The 14,910-nt window shown below is 41.1% G+C and overlaps 2 protein-coding genes across 2 annotated transcripts in view; both read right to left on the reverse strand.

The window, feature by feature from the left end:
• LOC109035878 (endoplasmic reticulum aminopeptidase 1) overlaps positions 1-913 on the reverse strand; it is a 43,144-nt gene extending 42,231 nt beyond the window's left edge. Inside the window, exon 1 of the mRNA XM_019049724.2 lies at positions 775-913. The gene's annotated coding sequence lies outside the window, so the exon portion shown is untranslated. The remainder of the gene's footprint in view (positions 1-774) is intronic.
• Positions 914-3,083: 2,170 nt separating this feature from the next.
• LOC140223951 (uncharacterized) lies at positions 3,084-13,930 on the reverse strand. The gene is made up of 2 exons (XM_072296476.1): positions 11,360-13,930; positions 3,084-5,396 (listed from the first exon to the last, which is right to left on the reverse strand). The coding sequence occupies exons 1-2, from the start codon at positions 11,729-11,731 to the stop codon at positions 5,031-5,033; spliced, it is 738 nt and encodes a 245-aa protein (XP_072152577.1). The 5' UTR covers positions 11,732-13,930; the 3' UTR covers positions 3,084-5,030.
• Positions 13,931-14,910: the final 980 nt, after the last annotated feature.

The following is a 14,910-nucleotide window of genomic DNA, read 5'->3' on the forward strand; positions in this document are numbered from 1 at the left end:
AACGCAGCGCTTATCTCCAATTTTTATCAGGGTTTTGAATAAATTCTCAAAAATTTTGCGCCCCTCAAAATGTTGCGCCCTAGGCTATAGCCTATGTAGCCTATTGGTAAATCCGGCCCTGCCAATAATGCCGTGCTAAGGAAGAACGCCGTAAAAACATTCGAGAGTTGCAAATCTCCCCGAATAAAACGTGTGTTTTTGAAGAAAGTTGTGCATATTCTTCCTTGAAATTTTCAGACATTTCAGATTAAATTGTGAACAAAATTGTCTGGAAAATTGGAGGAAAACTATTTAGAATTTCCCTAGGAAATTTTATAGGAGGCAAAATGGCAACGCCTGAATGCTCATACGGCGTTTTTCCTTAGCACGGCAGAATGGATCCCCGTATTTGTGATTCGTCTTCCTTGTCTATCGCTTTGTCTATCGATTTCGCTGAAATAATAGATTCAGCGGGCCGATTATTGAAACTGATAGACAAAGCTATAGACAAAGATGACAAAAGGGATATAGAGGGATCCTATTGGTGGAAGCGGATGGTGGCAATGGACATAGCAGGTAGGTAATGGACTAACTAACGGCAACCCACGAGAAACCTGACAGTTAGTCCATCATTCTCTTCCTTAGTCTATAAGATCCAATCATGTCAACCAATAGGATCGCTCTATACTTCCTAAGTCTCTTTTGTCTATCGCTTTGTCTATCAGTTTCAATTATCGGTCCGCTGTTCGCTTTGTAGAGATGGAGAGGTGGTTGATAGAGTTGTGTGCGTCTTACCGTTGTCGGGTCGCGGAGTGGGGTCGGGGACGGGTCTGGACGGCGGAGACACAACACGCACACTGGACGGACGGCGGGTACGACGGGACTCGCGCGGCACGGAGCGCGGGAAAGCGTCCAAGGGGCGGTTGGAGCGTGGGGCGGGCGACTGCGGCGCTGCGCTGGTGGGTGTCGGCGCGCCACGCGACCTCGGGGATCGGGCCCTGGCGACCGCACCTGGCACCGCGAGCGAGCGTCACGCACCGGCCACCGCGCAGCCGCCCAGCAGCGTTGTCGCGCCATCCGCCTCGCGCCGGACCCACGGATCCGGAATTTCGGCAAAGATCGAATTATTTTGCGAGAATTATTTGTATTATTTTGGAAAAAATAGATATTTCTTATAATTTTTTTTTTATTTCGGGGGGGGGGGGGGACAGATTTTTTGAAAATTTCTTGTGAAAAAGACAGATTTTTAAAAACTTTTTTTTTTTTTTTGGAAAAAACAGGTTTTTGTGAACTTTTTTTTGGGAAAAAACAGATTTTTAAAAACTATTTTTTTTGGAAAAACAGATTTTTGTGAACTTTTTTTTGAGAAAAATAGATTTTTAAAAACTTTTTTTGGAAAAAAATGGATTTTTAAAAAAATTCGTTGTGGTCGAAAAATCGATAATAACCGAATAGACTTAGAGGCTCTCCCTAAATTACGTAACGCTCTAGTGGGGAGGGGGGTCGACGAGGTGAGCGTTACGCCATTTTTTTTTAACTTGTTAAAGGATAGGGACTTACGTCACAAAAGTGTCGCGAGGGAGGGGGGTCGAAAATGCCGAGAACTGCGTTACGTAACTTAGGGACGGTCCCTAATGGATGTGTTAAAGGATAGGGACCTACGCAACAAAGGCTTCAATCAAAGCTTTTTGAAAAATTGCTTGGGTCGAAAAATCGATAGTAACCGATTAGACCTAGAGGCCGTCCCACAATTACGTAACGCTCTAGTGAGGAGGGGGGCCGGGAGCGTTACGGCATTTTGTTTTAACTTGTTAAAGGATAGGGACCTACGCAACAGGGATCGGGTCCATAACGACGAAGTGCGTCAGATAATGGAAGTCGAAAATGACATCGTGGTCGACGTAATGACCAAACAGCTTGTCTTCTGGTATGGTCACGTCAATAGGATGACTGAAGAGAGGCTGCCAAAATAGATGCTTGATTGGGTTCCTCCTGGGAGGAGACGAAGGGGACGCCTGGTGAAAGGGTGGCGACAGGGGTTTTTGGATGAGATGAGGGCGTGTCAACTTCATGATGACTAGTGGGAGGACCGGGTTTTGTGGCGATCAGGCGTCGCAGAGCGCCAGAGAGCGCTGTGAGAGCGACTCATATGTATGTAAAGGATAGGGACCTACGTCACAAGAGCGTTACAAGGGAGGGAGGGAAGTCGAAAATGCCGAAAACTGCGTTACGTAACTTAGGGACCGTCCCTAATGGATAAAAATCGAGTTTCCTGGATGTCGATTCGAAAAAATTGATTTTCATTGCCAATGAGCAGAGAAAAAAAATGTAGAAAAATGCAGAGAAAAATGCAGAAATCCTCGTTCTCCGGACGAGGGAACGTAACTCCATCTCAAGGTTGCAAAATAATTGACACAAACACTTACATTTTTGACATGAGTGTACCTGTGCAATTTGTGTCAATCATTTTTCTCATTTTTGCATGAGATCAGAGGAGAAATCAGAGAAATTTTCGATTAGAAAACTGCATGATTTTTCTAGTAAAAATGCATTATGTGAGGAGACATTCGGCAACATTGAAATAAAGTTACGTTCTTTAAGATGAAAAATTGATTGAGGTCCAAAATTCATTCTAAAGCACCGATTTGATCGAAAAAAGGTCGAACAGGGCGTTACGTATTTTTTTAGTTTTCTTGGGGATGCAGACCTGTATTGCGGGTTCATTACGGAGGGTAGAGAGGGGAGTAAAAAATATATTTTCAGCACTACGTGTGTTATGGATAGCCCCTACTCCTAACCTCGATTTTTATTCTCCTCATGTCGAACCCATAACTCCCATAAGCCGCAACGAACTGTATAGATTGTTTGGTTTAGGTCAATTTGCTTTAGCCGATACCTATATCGACGGTGTAAGTCGGCAATCACATAACTCGGTTTGCGACGTCGCAGACTTCCTGCCATACTTTATTTTTTAAACGGGAAACTACTCAATGGCAATTCTTTAAAACTGTCATGATTTTTCTTCTCTATGCGAAGAAAATTCTGCAAAAACTTCATGAAATAATGTCAATTTTTTTCTCCTTTAAAATAATGATATAGGTATAGGCGGAGATTTTCAGACACCGCAAACGAGTTATGTGATTGCCGACTTACACCGTCGATATACTACTTAAAATTGGATTCGCAGTTTGCTACCTGAACCCATGTATTTTTCAGGCTATATTTTGCAAAGGAGGTTTATTTCGAAGCATTGCTGATCTTCGGTGGATATTGATGTGTTGTGCCACCTATTGGACGAGCAGGTTCGCATCGACGAGCTGCTCTCTCGGCACAAGCGGCGAGCGGCGCGCGCGCGCGCGTAGGGGCAAAGCCGTTGGGCCTGGCCTTAAGGTGATTCGTCGAGCTATCTGACGTGGTCGAACTGGCATGCGATATATCGCATCGATTAGGTCAAAAATCTCGGCAGATTTTGGATGGTAAGCCAAAGAATGAACGCTAGCCCCAGGGCATGAGCCTATAAAATCATTCTGAACCAAAACATTGGCATCGTGTGGGGAAATGAAAGCAGAATCTTGCTTGGAAAAAGCCTCGCATTCGATGTAGAAATCGATAATTGTATCGAATGCGAGGTTTTTTCCTGCCGGGTTTTTGACCTAATCGATGGAATATATCGCATGCCAGTTATGGGGAGTTGGGGGTGGCGGTAGTAGTGGAATGAGTTTATTCTTACGAGATGCTTTAACATCGGAGGCCATTTACACCTTTGGAAAAATTAGCATAAGGATGTGTTTTACAATAAAGGGTGCGGGAAGAAGCAGAGAATAAAAGAAAATAATAATAGAATACAATGATAAAAACAAATACACGGAAGAAAGACCTCCGGATAGGGTTAAATCAAGATATTTTAACGTGGGTCGGGGCCTACATTTTCGAAAATTAAATAGTTTAAAAGCGTGACATACAGGTATTTTCCCTCTGATTCCACAGATAATTCTTTCTTTCAAAATCATTTGATGATGAAAGTTTATTGTTGGGAATAGTCACGAAAATCCCAAATGTATAAAACATACATTAGATATTTTAAGCATTAGAGAGTCATGAGAGCTAACTGAAGAGTAGCTTGTAGAACCGCCTTCAATTAGAGATGTAGGCAACACGGGTTCCTTCAAGTTCGAATAGTGGTATCGCCAGCGGGTGATCTTGCTATCAGTTGGTGCCTAACGTTTAGATTGAAAAATTAGACACTCTGAGCTAGCTGTCATCGGGAAGAACTGGAGATCTGTACACTTCAACGTCTAACACTATTGTTATGGTGTGATACAACTTTAAAACTGACCCAAGGTCTTGAAATAATGTCGTCGGTCACTAAAACCACGGAAAAGCTGCTTTAATTGTGCCCTGGAAAATTTAAAAAGATATTACAGAAGTTTTTGAAAGGAATCAGAATTTCCTCATAAAATATAAAGTTACAGTCGCATTCTTAATGTGTATATCATTTCAGATAGAACATAAAAAATATGATATTATTGAGCCAAGAAGATTCTGAAAAAATAAGAATATTGCAAAAATAAAATGTAATTTAATCAACGGAAATGATAAAAAAATCGCTAAACTACGTCAATTTGAGGAGAAAATTGATTTGGCCGATACATCGGGGTGAAGAATCGATGAGATTTGGTCGATTTTTCTGGTCAGTAGACAGAGTTTTTGGTCGGACCGATTGTAAATCCGCATCCCTATCTGCAGGACGATTATTGAAATTGATAGACACAGCTATAGACAAAGGTGACAAAAAGGATATGGAGGGATCCTATTGGTGGAAGCGGGTGGTTGCAATGGACTAAAGCAATAGATAATAGACTAACTAAGGGCAATCCACGAGAAACCCGACAGTTACCTAGTCCATTATTTTCTCCTTCAGTTTGTAGGAACAACATATTTCAACCAATAGGATCGTTCCATACTTTCTATGCCTTCTTTGTCTATCGCTTTGTCTATCAATTTCAATAATCAGCCCGCTGATCGTAGATGACTCAACCAGGTTTCACAAGTCACGGAAAATTCAGCCAACTATCCGCCTGTCTCAGACTGTCCCCATATTCTGCGGGTGATAACGCTTTGACACAGTCTCGCAAGGGGTGCACAATTCCTTCTACTTTGCCGTTTCTCTTTCGAGGTTTGGTCTGCATGAAGAGGGAGCAAGTGGGGCCGAGCCGAGGTCCGCCCCCGCGCCCAATCCAGTTGTGACAAACGCTCGCGAGTGCCTGGCCACACGGACCGCGCCAGCTTTGATGGATCTTTCGAAGTTCATCGAGTGCGTTTCTACAGTTGGTCTCACCAGCGTTTGGATCCCAGCTACAAGTGTCACTGTCTGCCATTCGGAGCAGAGAATCCTTCATCGCTTGGAATACCGTCACCTGCAATCGGAACAGAACAACCCAAGTAGCATTTCTCAACGGAAAAATCGCTATGAATTGCGATTTTATCGGCGATGCAATGGACTGCATTTTGCAATGAACCACTAGACAAGGTACGAATTTCAGCATTCTGATACATGTTTCTCAACCAAAATTTCACGTAGAACACGATACGCACAACGAAAATTCCAAAATCAACTCCTGACGAAGATATTTAATGATTCTTGATGCGTGAATTCAAACCACCCGCTCATGAAAACTCAATGCTCTACGTGATTCACATCGCGAGCTAAATGTTTATCATGACAGTCTCTGCGATGTAAAAATCTTCAACTTCAATCTTGACACTTTGGCTCAGCTACAGCAAATTACCAATAGTTTGAACAACACATGGTGGAAAATGAACATTGCTCGATTGAGAAGATCGCTGAAACCGTTGTAGTGCGCGATTTGACTCACGTAGAGCTTTGAGTTTCTTGTGAGCGGGCAGTTCAAATTCCTCGTAATCAGTGCGAAATCAGTGCGAATCGAATCGTGTTCTACGTGAAATTCTGGTTAAGAAACATGTATCAGATTGCTTAAATTCGTACCTTGTCTAGTGGTCCATTCGGACCTATAAATTCTGGCTCATCTGAAAAAACACTTATGTGCATAGGGAAACTAATGGTACATACGTTGTTTTTACACCGGGCCGGAATTTATAGGTCCAAATTGCAAAATTCAGTCCAAATAGCCAGGATCATCAACAGCTGAGCGATTATCTTCGATTTTATCGCGATAAAGCCGCGTTTTTATCGCCCGACAATTTATCGCGATATTTTCGAAATAAAAATCGCGATAAATGGCGATTTTATCTCGATTTTATCGATGAAAATTGATCACGATTTTATGGAACCAAAAATTACGATGGGTAGCGATTTAATCGCCATATATCGCAATTTTTCATGTGATAGTATCTCGATATATTGCCAACGATATAGTCGCGATAACCAACCGATAAAATCGCTATTTATCGCGATCACTGCTACTTGGGAATAGTGTAACTATGGAACCATGACTGCACCTTCACGTGATTTCCTGTCGCTTTTGTAGGGGTGTGATCCAGTGATCTAACGGGCTGATTATTAAAATTGATAGATAAAGCGATAGACTAAGGAGTCAAAAAGGGAATGGAAATCCTGTAGATGGAAGCGGGTGATTTCAACGAACGAAGGAAGTAAGTAATACCATAGAGAAAACCAGTCCTAGAGGAGAACTACCAACCATAAAAATTTCAGCTCAAAATATTCATTTTCGCTCGAGTTATCGAGTGGACAAGATTTAACCTCCCCCACTTTCGAGCCCCACCCCTCAAAATCTATTTCCTCAAATTTCAATTTTTTTTCGCGGAATAGTAGTTCTAATGAGTCTCTACTAAATGCAAAAAAGTTGGTCAAAATATCTTTCAACGTAAGAAAGATATAAACTACTCAAAAATCTAAAAATCTTTAAAAGGCGGAAATACATACATACATATATACATACATACATATATACATACATACTTACACTCAATTTAAAAATCTAAATTTTCGTTTATACTCCTATTTTCAAAATTACCTGTAAAGACGTTATAGCCTGAGTCGCTGAATGTCTCAAAATTATAATAACTAACTAACTTATATATACACATGAATTTGAATGGCATATATTTTCGTGATCTACGACCCGTGATCGGTGCTCTTCACAAGGTCTCGGGTCTGGGTCCGACATCATGGGAGAATGCAATTGTGTACCTATTTTCTTCGGAAAATACACTAAAAAAGGAGGTGTTTGCATCTCGGAGATCTTGGATTTTTCTGATGACGTAGGTTGGTACGGACGAGTTTTATCATCGATTTTCTTGGAAATGGTGTAGTTTATGGAAAAAAGTCATTCGACATAAAGTGCTTGAAATTAGATCATGAGTTGATTTAAGCAAAAAAATCGGACGTTATGGTCCATTTTTCATACTTCGAATTCCGGATTTTGCTGGCCAGGTTGTACCGACCTACGTCACGGGGTAAACAATCCTCAAGATGCAAACACCTCCTTTTCTTCTCTATGAATGAAGTAACAATACTTAACGGCAACCCATGAGTGACCCCCCATAAATGGCACCCTTGGTTAGTCCATCATCCCCCCCTCCCAGGGCCGGATTTACCTACTTGCCGCCCATGGGCCGCTAGTATTTTGCCGCCCCCTTCTCATTCGTTTTGAAACATCAATGAAAACCATTAAATGAACGTGCCAGCGGGGGAGGAGTGCATAAGACGCGTTTACTGGTGTTGAACACATTTTTTGGGAAAGCCCTGTCAACACTACTAGCAAAAGTTCACGGAACTTTGCGCGAAAGTTAAGTTTCGTAAACCTATCTCTGTGTGGACAAGGTCTTCCATTCATAAGAATTGAACGAAAAAATTATGAAAGAACAAACATAAATGTGGATTAATGATTTTAACTTCCGCCGCCGCGCCTCGCAGACCACACTGTGTTTGACGCAATGCGTGAAGTATTCACGCAGTCTTGTAGGCGCTATGCGTCTCACGCTGATCGCAATGACCGCACTGTGTTTGATGCAATGCGTGAAGTATTCGTGCAGTCTTGTAGGCGCTAATATGTGTTACATGCCGATAGCCGCGCCGAGGGCTTCTCCTTTTCATTTCAAGTCCTCGTCATCATTTCTCTCTAGGTAAGTCGTGCCGTTCCAGGCCAAAGTGCGTGTTTGGTTTCTCTCTTAACTCGACTAATTAAAGGTGCTGTCTCTTGTATCACTGAAAGACGACAAAAGTAGAAATTACTATACTCTCAGGAAATTAGAGATTTTGTCGTCTTTTCTCGTTTGTAATTGTTTTTTCTCAATCCGAATTTTTTTAATACCTTCATTTAAAAAAATTGCAAAATTTGTCGCCCCGTATAGATTTGCCGCCATGGGCCGCGGCCCATGTGGCCACCCCCTTAATCCGGCCCTGCCCCCTCCAACGACCACGGTTTCAGCTGATAGGAACGCTCCATTTTCCTGTCGTCCTCTTTGTCTATTTATGTCAATAAATAGCCCGCAGAGGTATACCCACTGATGCTAAAGCTCTTGCGTACCACACATTTGCGATTCGAACCACGATGGCACACACCCGTCTGGTTCAAACTGTAATCAACTCCGAAGCTTAAAAAAAAGCTCTCAGAGTGATGGAGGGGATCGGTTGACTAGTTGTGCGATAAAAATAGGATATTTCATAAGGGTTCAAATATTATGGAAAAGTGAAGATTTGTTACAGCACTACTTGGCATTAATGATTGCCTGTAACTTTCAGATTTTTCAATTTATTTTTTTTTCGTCCTTACCTGCTATTACTTCCTAGCCCAAACGTCCCTCATGCTCTCTACTCAAATTGCAAGCATTCAGCTGTTCAGAGAAGTGGCTTTAATCACGTTTTCGTCGAAAATGAATGTAGAGTACGTCACGGACTTTGGAAATCAAAATTAAATGAGCCATGTACCTATAGTAGCTGCAGCAGAGCGCTGCATGTAAATAACTTAATCTACAAAGGGAGAATATGTTTCTTTCAGGGAACTAATGAATGATATTCGCCGGAAAAGCTAGATTTTTGGGCGAAATAGTCGTCATAACTTGTCGAAAACTTATTTCAGATGTTGGAAATATTGAACATAAAAAACTTCCCTTCGCAGAACTCTGCTGCCACTTTGAATCTGATATCTGCCACTGAATATCATTCATGTGTTCCCTGAAAAACCATATTCTCCCTTTGTAAATTAAGTTATTTACATGCAGTGCTCTGCTGCAGCTACTATAGGTACATGGCTCATTAAATCAATTCACAATATGTGGTCCCGAACTAAATGAGCACGGGAAGGGGGAGGGGGCTCTATGAACAGAAAAATATGGCGCAATCATAATTAGAGAACCACACAGATTTCCTGTACTAAAAAATTGATACGTGGCAATATAATACCTATCCTATTTTGAAGCACTCTAGTGCAGGCAGGTAAGGTATATAAACTGTAACAAATGTGGGCACTTGTACAGCCGAAAATATAATTTCCGTTCATCCTGATCGTTCAAAATCATATATAAATATTTGCAATGCTGCGATGGCCAGTCAGATTTTATTTTATTTTGATCAGTTTTTTTTTTTTTTTTTTTTTTTTTTTTTTTTTTTTTTTTTTTTTTTTTTTTTTTTTTTTTAAGGTTTCATTATGTGTATCAGCATTTGGGTGCTCTGAGCTTAGAATTTTCGAAGTTTCCGATTTTCCGAGAACTCTCCAATGTTTTGCTTTTAAACGAGTTTTCGCGCACTTCAAATAGCATGACTGATCAAAAAAACGGACTAACCAGCTCCAATAATATCTTATACAACAACCCCAGGGATAGATAGTCCATTTTTTCAATTTTTTTAAAATTATTTTTTCAGCAAGCGAGAATTTCACGATTCTTCCTAGCAAAGCAGTGTTTTGCCTAGAAAATCATAAAATGGCTGGAAAAAGTGAAAATATTGGTCAAAGGGTTTATTTTAAATTACGGTTACCCCGATTTCTTGTCGTGCTGAGTAAAAACGCCGCATGAACATTTGAGTGATGCCACATTTTCCACAACAACATATTTATTTTAGAGAAAAGTTATCAGTAGTTTCTTTTGAGATTCCCAAATATTTCAGATCAAATTGCGGGTGAAATTCCTCGAGAAATTGGAGGGTAAATATTTAGAAAGTTCCTAGTTTGCCTGGAGGTTCATACGGCGTTTTCCCTTAGCACGGTAGTCTAGTCTACACACATTTCTAGGTTCATTTCTATATAGCAAAAGCACGAAACCACGTATCTCCGTTTGCGACCTTACAGACTTCCCGTCATACTTTAGATTTTCATTAGAAAACTAGACAACTCAGTGTCTTGAAAATTTCCTTATTTTTTCTTCTCTATTAGCAGAATATTCCGTAGAAATGTCAAGCTACATAGTTGACTTGTTTCTCCCCGAAAAAGTAAAATAGGTGCAGAATTTCGGAACACGGCACTGCTGCCATACTAAGGAAGAACGCCGTATGAACCTTAGTGCGTTGCCAAATTTATTTGGGTAAAATAGGAATTTTCGGGAAAACTTTTTGCGTCCAATTTTGCAGAGAATTTTCTCCGCAATGTGATCTCGAGTATCAGAAAATTTCAAGTATAAATATTCATTATTTTGCTCAAAAATTAATATTTTAAGCGGGGAAATTTGGCAGTTCTCCGATGTTCATACGGCGTTTGTCCTTTAGCACGGCAGGATTCGTCGATCCTCTGACGTAAGGACGTATCTCGATTTCCGTATGAGCCTCAGAAAGCATCCCTAGAAGCAAAACAAATTTTTGTTTTTCTAAAAAAAAGTATAAAAAAAAACATATCTGTTATCTAAATTATTGTTTTATATAAAAAACGTGTAACGCTTATGTAAAAAAAAAATCAAAGTTCAGACCTGACCGTAATATATGAAAAATGATAAAAGCTAGATAAGGCACTTTATTTTTATACACAAATGTTTTATTCTTTTATATAACGCATGCATACGAAAGTGTTAAAAGTGAACATTTTTATGTAACTATTAAATAAAAAAATAGGTCATCACTTTCGCGAGCTTTTCGCGAATTAGAAGAATTTTTAGTATGCTTGCGAAAAACTCACGAAAATTATGACATTTTTTTATATAATGGTTACATAAAAATGTTCACTTTTAACACTTTTGTTTGCATGCATTATATAAAAAAAAATTAACTTTCGTGCATAATATGTATCTTTTCCTTCTATGGTTCTGCTACTAGGGATGGATTCAAATGTAAAATAGGTTCCACGTGGAAAAAGAGATACGCCCTCACGCCAGAGGAGCGACGAATTGAGATACATGGTTTCGCATTTTACCCATCGATTTAGGTCAGAGAAGAGAGGAAACGAATCTTTACCGATGCTGGCATGTTTCCTTCTTGCGCTCTCTTCGCCAGGAACTCTTGATATAGCTCGAGTCCCTCTCCTTTGCGGGCAAGGACGATGGTTGTGGCTGACGGGAGGAAGGGGCCTTGGTCGGGAGGTGGCGGTGGCCCTGATGGTGCCCTACCCCTAGAAGAACTAGCTTGGCCGTTTCCGTTTCCTCGCGATGGACTGATCGAACGACGAACCGAGGCAACAAAGTTTTGAAAGCGATTGGGGCTGCGCGATCGCGATCTGCTTTGGCGGCCGGGGTGCGATGACCTAGGGCTACCAGGACCCTCGATTTCACTGAAAATCACGGAAATAACGATCGCGAAAAGCAGTAAACTCGCTGCGATTCGAGGCATGACCGCGGACAGGGGCAAGCAGAGTTCCGACGTGTCGGTGAACTGGTGAAGCTTAGCTGGAGTCGAAGAGTATTCAAAGGATGAAGCACAAATGGTGAACACGTCGCCTGCGGTAGAGTCTTGAACAAAGGGGATGCCGTTTTTCCTCTATTAAAAGATGTGGAGACGCAAATTTCAAATGACTACCATAAGTTCTCGGTATTGTAGTGTTGTTTTTTTTACCAGCACGATGACGCACATGGAAAGTACTCATCAGGCGAGAGGCAACGAGTGATGGTTCGTATCGAATGAAGTTCGAGTTGCGAGTGCTTTTCAGATTTTCCCTAGAACGGTGGGCTGTATAAAAAATGAAAAAATGAAAAAATGAAAAAAGAGGAAAAAAAGAGGGGAAAAAGAAGGAAAAAAGAGGAAAAAAAGAGGGGAAAAAGAGGAAAAAAAAGAGGTCAAAAGTAATATACACGGTTATCCGCACCACCCGTACCGAGCCTCGGTTATTTCAAGTCAGTAGAGGTCGTTGACCGCGATAACGAATAGGGATTTGACTTCAACGAATCCTAGCCCCAAAGGCTCCCAGCCCCTCTTGGGAAAAGGCTAAAAGCGGGGGGGGGGGGAGATCCTGATTTTAGAAGTCAAGGTTCCCGGCTTAACTTTAAATTATTCTGTAAAGTATGGAGAAAACCCAATCCTGTCCGAGATGCTGACCCCTAAAAATGGGGGATAGAGATCCCTTCCACAAAATACCTACCAGATCGCTAATCCCTGGTAAAAATTGGCAGTGGAATCTGTGTTCCAAAATACCATAGACCTACAGCCGGCTGTAAGATTTCCAATAGCTCCTATAGCCGGCAACACAATTTCTTACAGCCTTTTATAGCCGATGGCGATTAAGCAACAGCCTGGCGATATAGTGTATGCTAAACGTTAGTAATTACGGATGCTAGGACTTAGTGAGTTTTTGGAATACTGCTCTCTTTTTGGGCCGTAGTATCTTGATTTATTTTGCAAGTAAAGCTCCGTAATTTTGAAGGATGCCCGCCATTCCTAAAATGTTGGAGCGCCTTCAATTTCGTATGATACTGTGCAATACCTCTGGTGTGTAATAGTTGCCATAAGCGCCGTGGTACGCAGCGGTGCGGCGCGGCGGGCGGGCAGAGAGCGCGGAACGCGCATTGGCGCCTTCAAACCTAACAGGGATACTTCACGCATTGCGCAATGCGTGAAGTATCCCTGTTAGGTTTGTAGGCGCCGGTGCGCCGCTGCTCCGCTTTGTGTTAGGCTCTAATATTTAATCTCGTGGAGTCAGCGTTTTTAAACTCATGATTTTAAAATGTTTGCACACTCTATATGGATTATTCTCATTTTAGTTGATGGAAAAAAATATGTAGTAAAGGAAAATAATTTTTTACCAGGGATTTGACGAGAAGGCTCGGGGAAGTGGGTTTTCCGTGTGATTGGCCGCAAGAAATTCGACTTTGATGGTCTTGTGGTGCCCCGAGGATTCACTGATGAGGTAGAGCGGGACTCGAAACTTTTCGATAACTAAGCAAAAAAGCAATGTTGGAGACTCGAACACCACAACGGCCACACATATCGACTACATTTTGCAATTTGGAACTATAAATTCTAGCCTAGTTTAAAAGCAACGTATATGCCATTAGTTTCCCTATGCACATAAGTGTTTTTCCTAGAGAGTCAGAATTTATAGTTCCAAATTGCAAAATGTAACCCATACTATCCTCCTCCAGAAACATGAAAATGATTCGTATACTCCAGTTGGGATTGTTATCGGCGCGGCGTGAGAGGAATCAGTATAGGAAGAAAAAACTTGTGAAAAATCAAAATTTGGAAAAGAGAGGGAATAACAGAAGGAACGTCATCAGAAAAAAGTGGAGGAGAAATGAACAGTATGAAGAAAATGGGGGGGGGGGGGATAAAAAAAAGAAAAAAGATAAAAGAGGAAAACAATAAGAAAAAAATAAAAGAAAAAACAGAAATTAAGTAAAAAAATTAGAATAAAAAGTAGGAGGAGAAAGGAAAAGAAATACGAGAGAAAACTATGAGGATCTCCATTTCGAGGAACCAAAAACGGCCAAAATATGGGCAATCGTTGCGCGACGCTTTTGAATAGCTATTTAAATAGGTTGAATCGCAAACTCTCCATATTCGCTAGAACCCCACCACCGAACGCAAAAAAGACACCCGTACCAGCGTGCCTCCCCAAGAGCGATGCTACTTTTCCTCTTTCCAGACTTAGGTAATTTATTCATTTTCTTGAATTTTCCACCGGTAAAACGCTGCCTTTGCGTGCGCTGTACGATCTGTCAATTGGCCTTGCTGTGCACCAGGCTTGCCCTTTCACACAAATAATGTCAGTGTTTGTGAGACACGCTCCCTAGAATTTCGTCTGCTTTTTCATGAGCGTGTCACGGTGAAATACTACCACCGTCTACCATAAACAAGCCTGAAGGTATCGAAGGTACTTGTAATCCTCATATTTCACGTAAGAAACCCATTATCAGATGGCAATTTAGTTTGTTTGAGGGACAAAATATTTAAATTTAAAAAAAGGAACCTCTAGCGAGACTCGTGAGTCATGATGCCAACAAGAGGCTCGATACGGTGAATTAAAGGACATTAGACCGTTAAAAATGCTCGTTTAGAGTGACATAAAAATACGCAACTAATCATAGAGTACAAATCTATGTCGAGAGTAGGGAAACAGCTTGCCGTTATACATCAGATATGAACAAAATATTAATTTATTTAAATATTTATGTTTATAAACTGATATTTCTAGAATTCTTTCCGTTCGGTAAAAAGCTCTTGTGTCTGTCTCGATTCCCGAGTGCGCTCGTCAAGCGTACCAATTCATGATGATGCCCAGGGTCGGATTTATGGGGTGGCCACATGGACCGCGGCCCATGGCGGCAAATTTTGAATTTTTTTTCAATGTTGGTATAAAAAAATCGTATTCAGAAAAAAATTACAAACAAGTAAAGAAGACAAAATCTCTTATTTCTTGAGAGTATAGTAATTTCTAATTTTGTCGTCTTTCGGTGATACAAGAGACAGCATCTTTAGTTAGTCGAGTGACGAGAGAAACCAAACACGCAATTTTGGCCTGGAACGACGCGGCGCAAAGAGCAATGATGACGAGCGTGGCTAGACACTTTACCCAA

This window comes from Bemisia tabaci, chromosome 2 (assembly GCF_918797505.1).
Source record: "Bemisia tabaci chromosome 2, PGI_BMITA_v3".
Classification (NCBI taxonomy): Eukaryota; Metazoa; Arthropoda; class Insecta; order Hemiptera; family Aleyrodidae; genus Bemisia; species Bemisia tabaci.

What these genes read in the sequence shown, in the direction of transcription:
- LOC140223951 (XM_072296476.1), bottom strand. Translation starts at nt 11,731, where the DNA reads ATGCCTCGAATCGCAGCGAGTTTACTGCTTTTCGCGATCGTTATTTCC. An exon ending in AAGGAAACATGCCAGCATCG is followed by an intron (nt 5,397 to 11,359) that starts GTAAAGATTCGT and finishes TTCCGATTGCAG; the next exon opens with GTGACGGTATTCCAAGCGAT.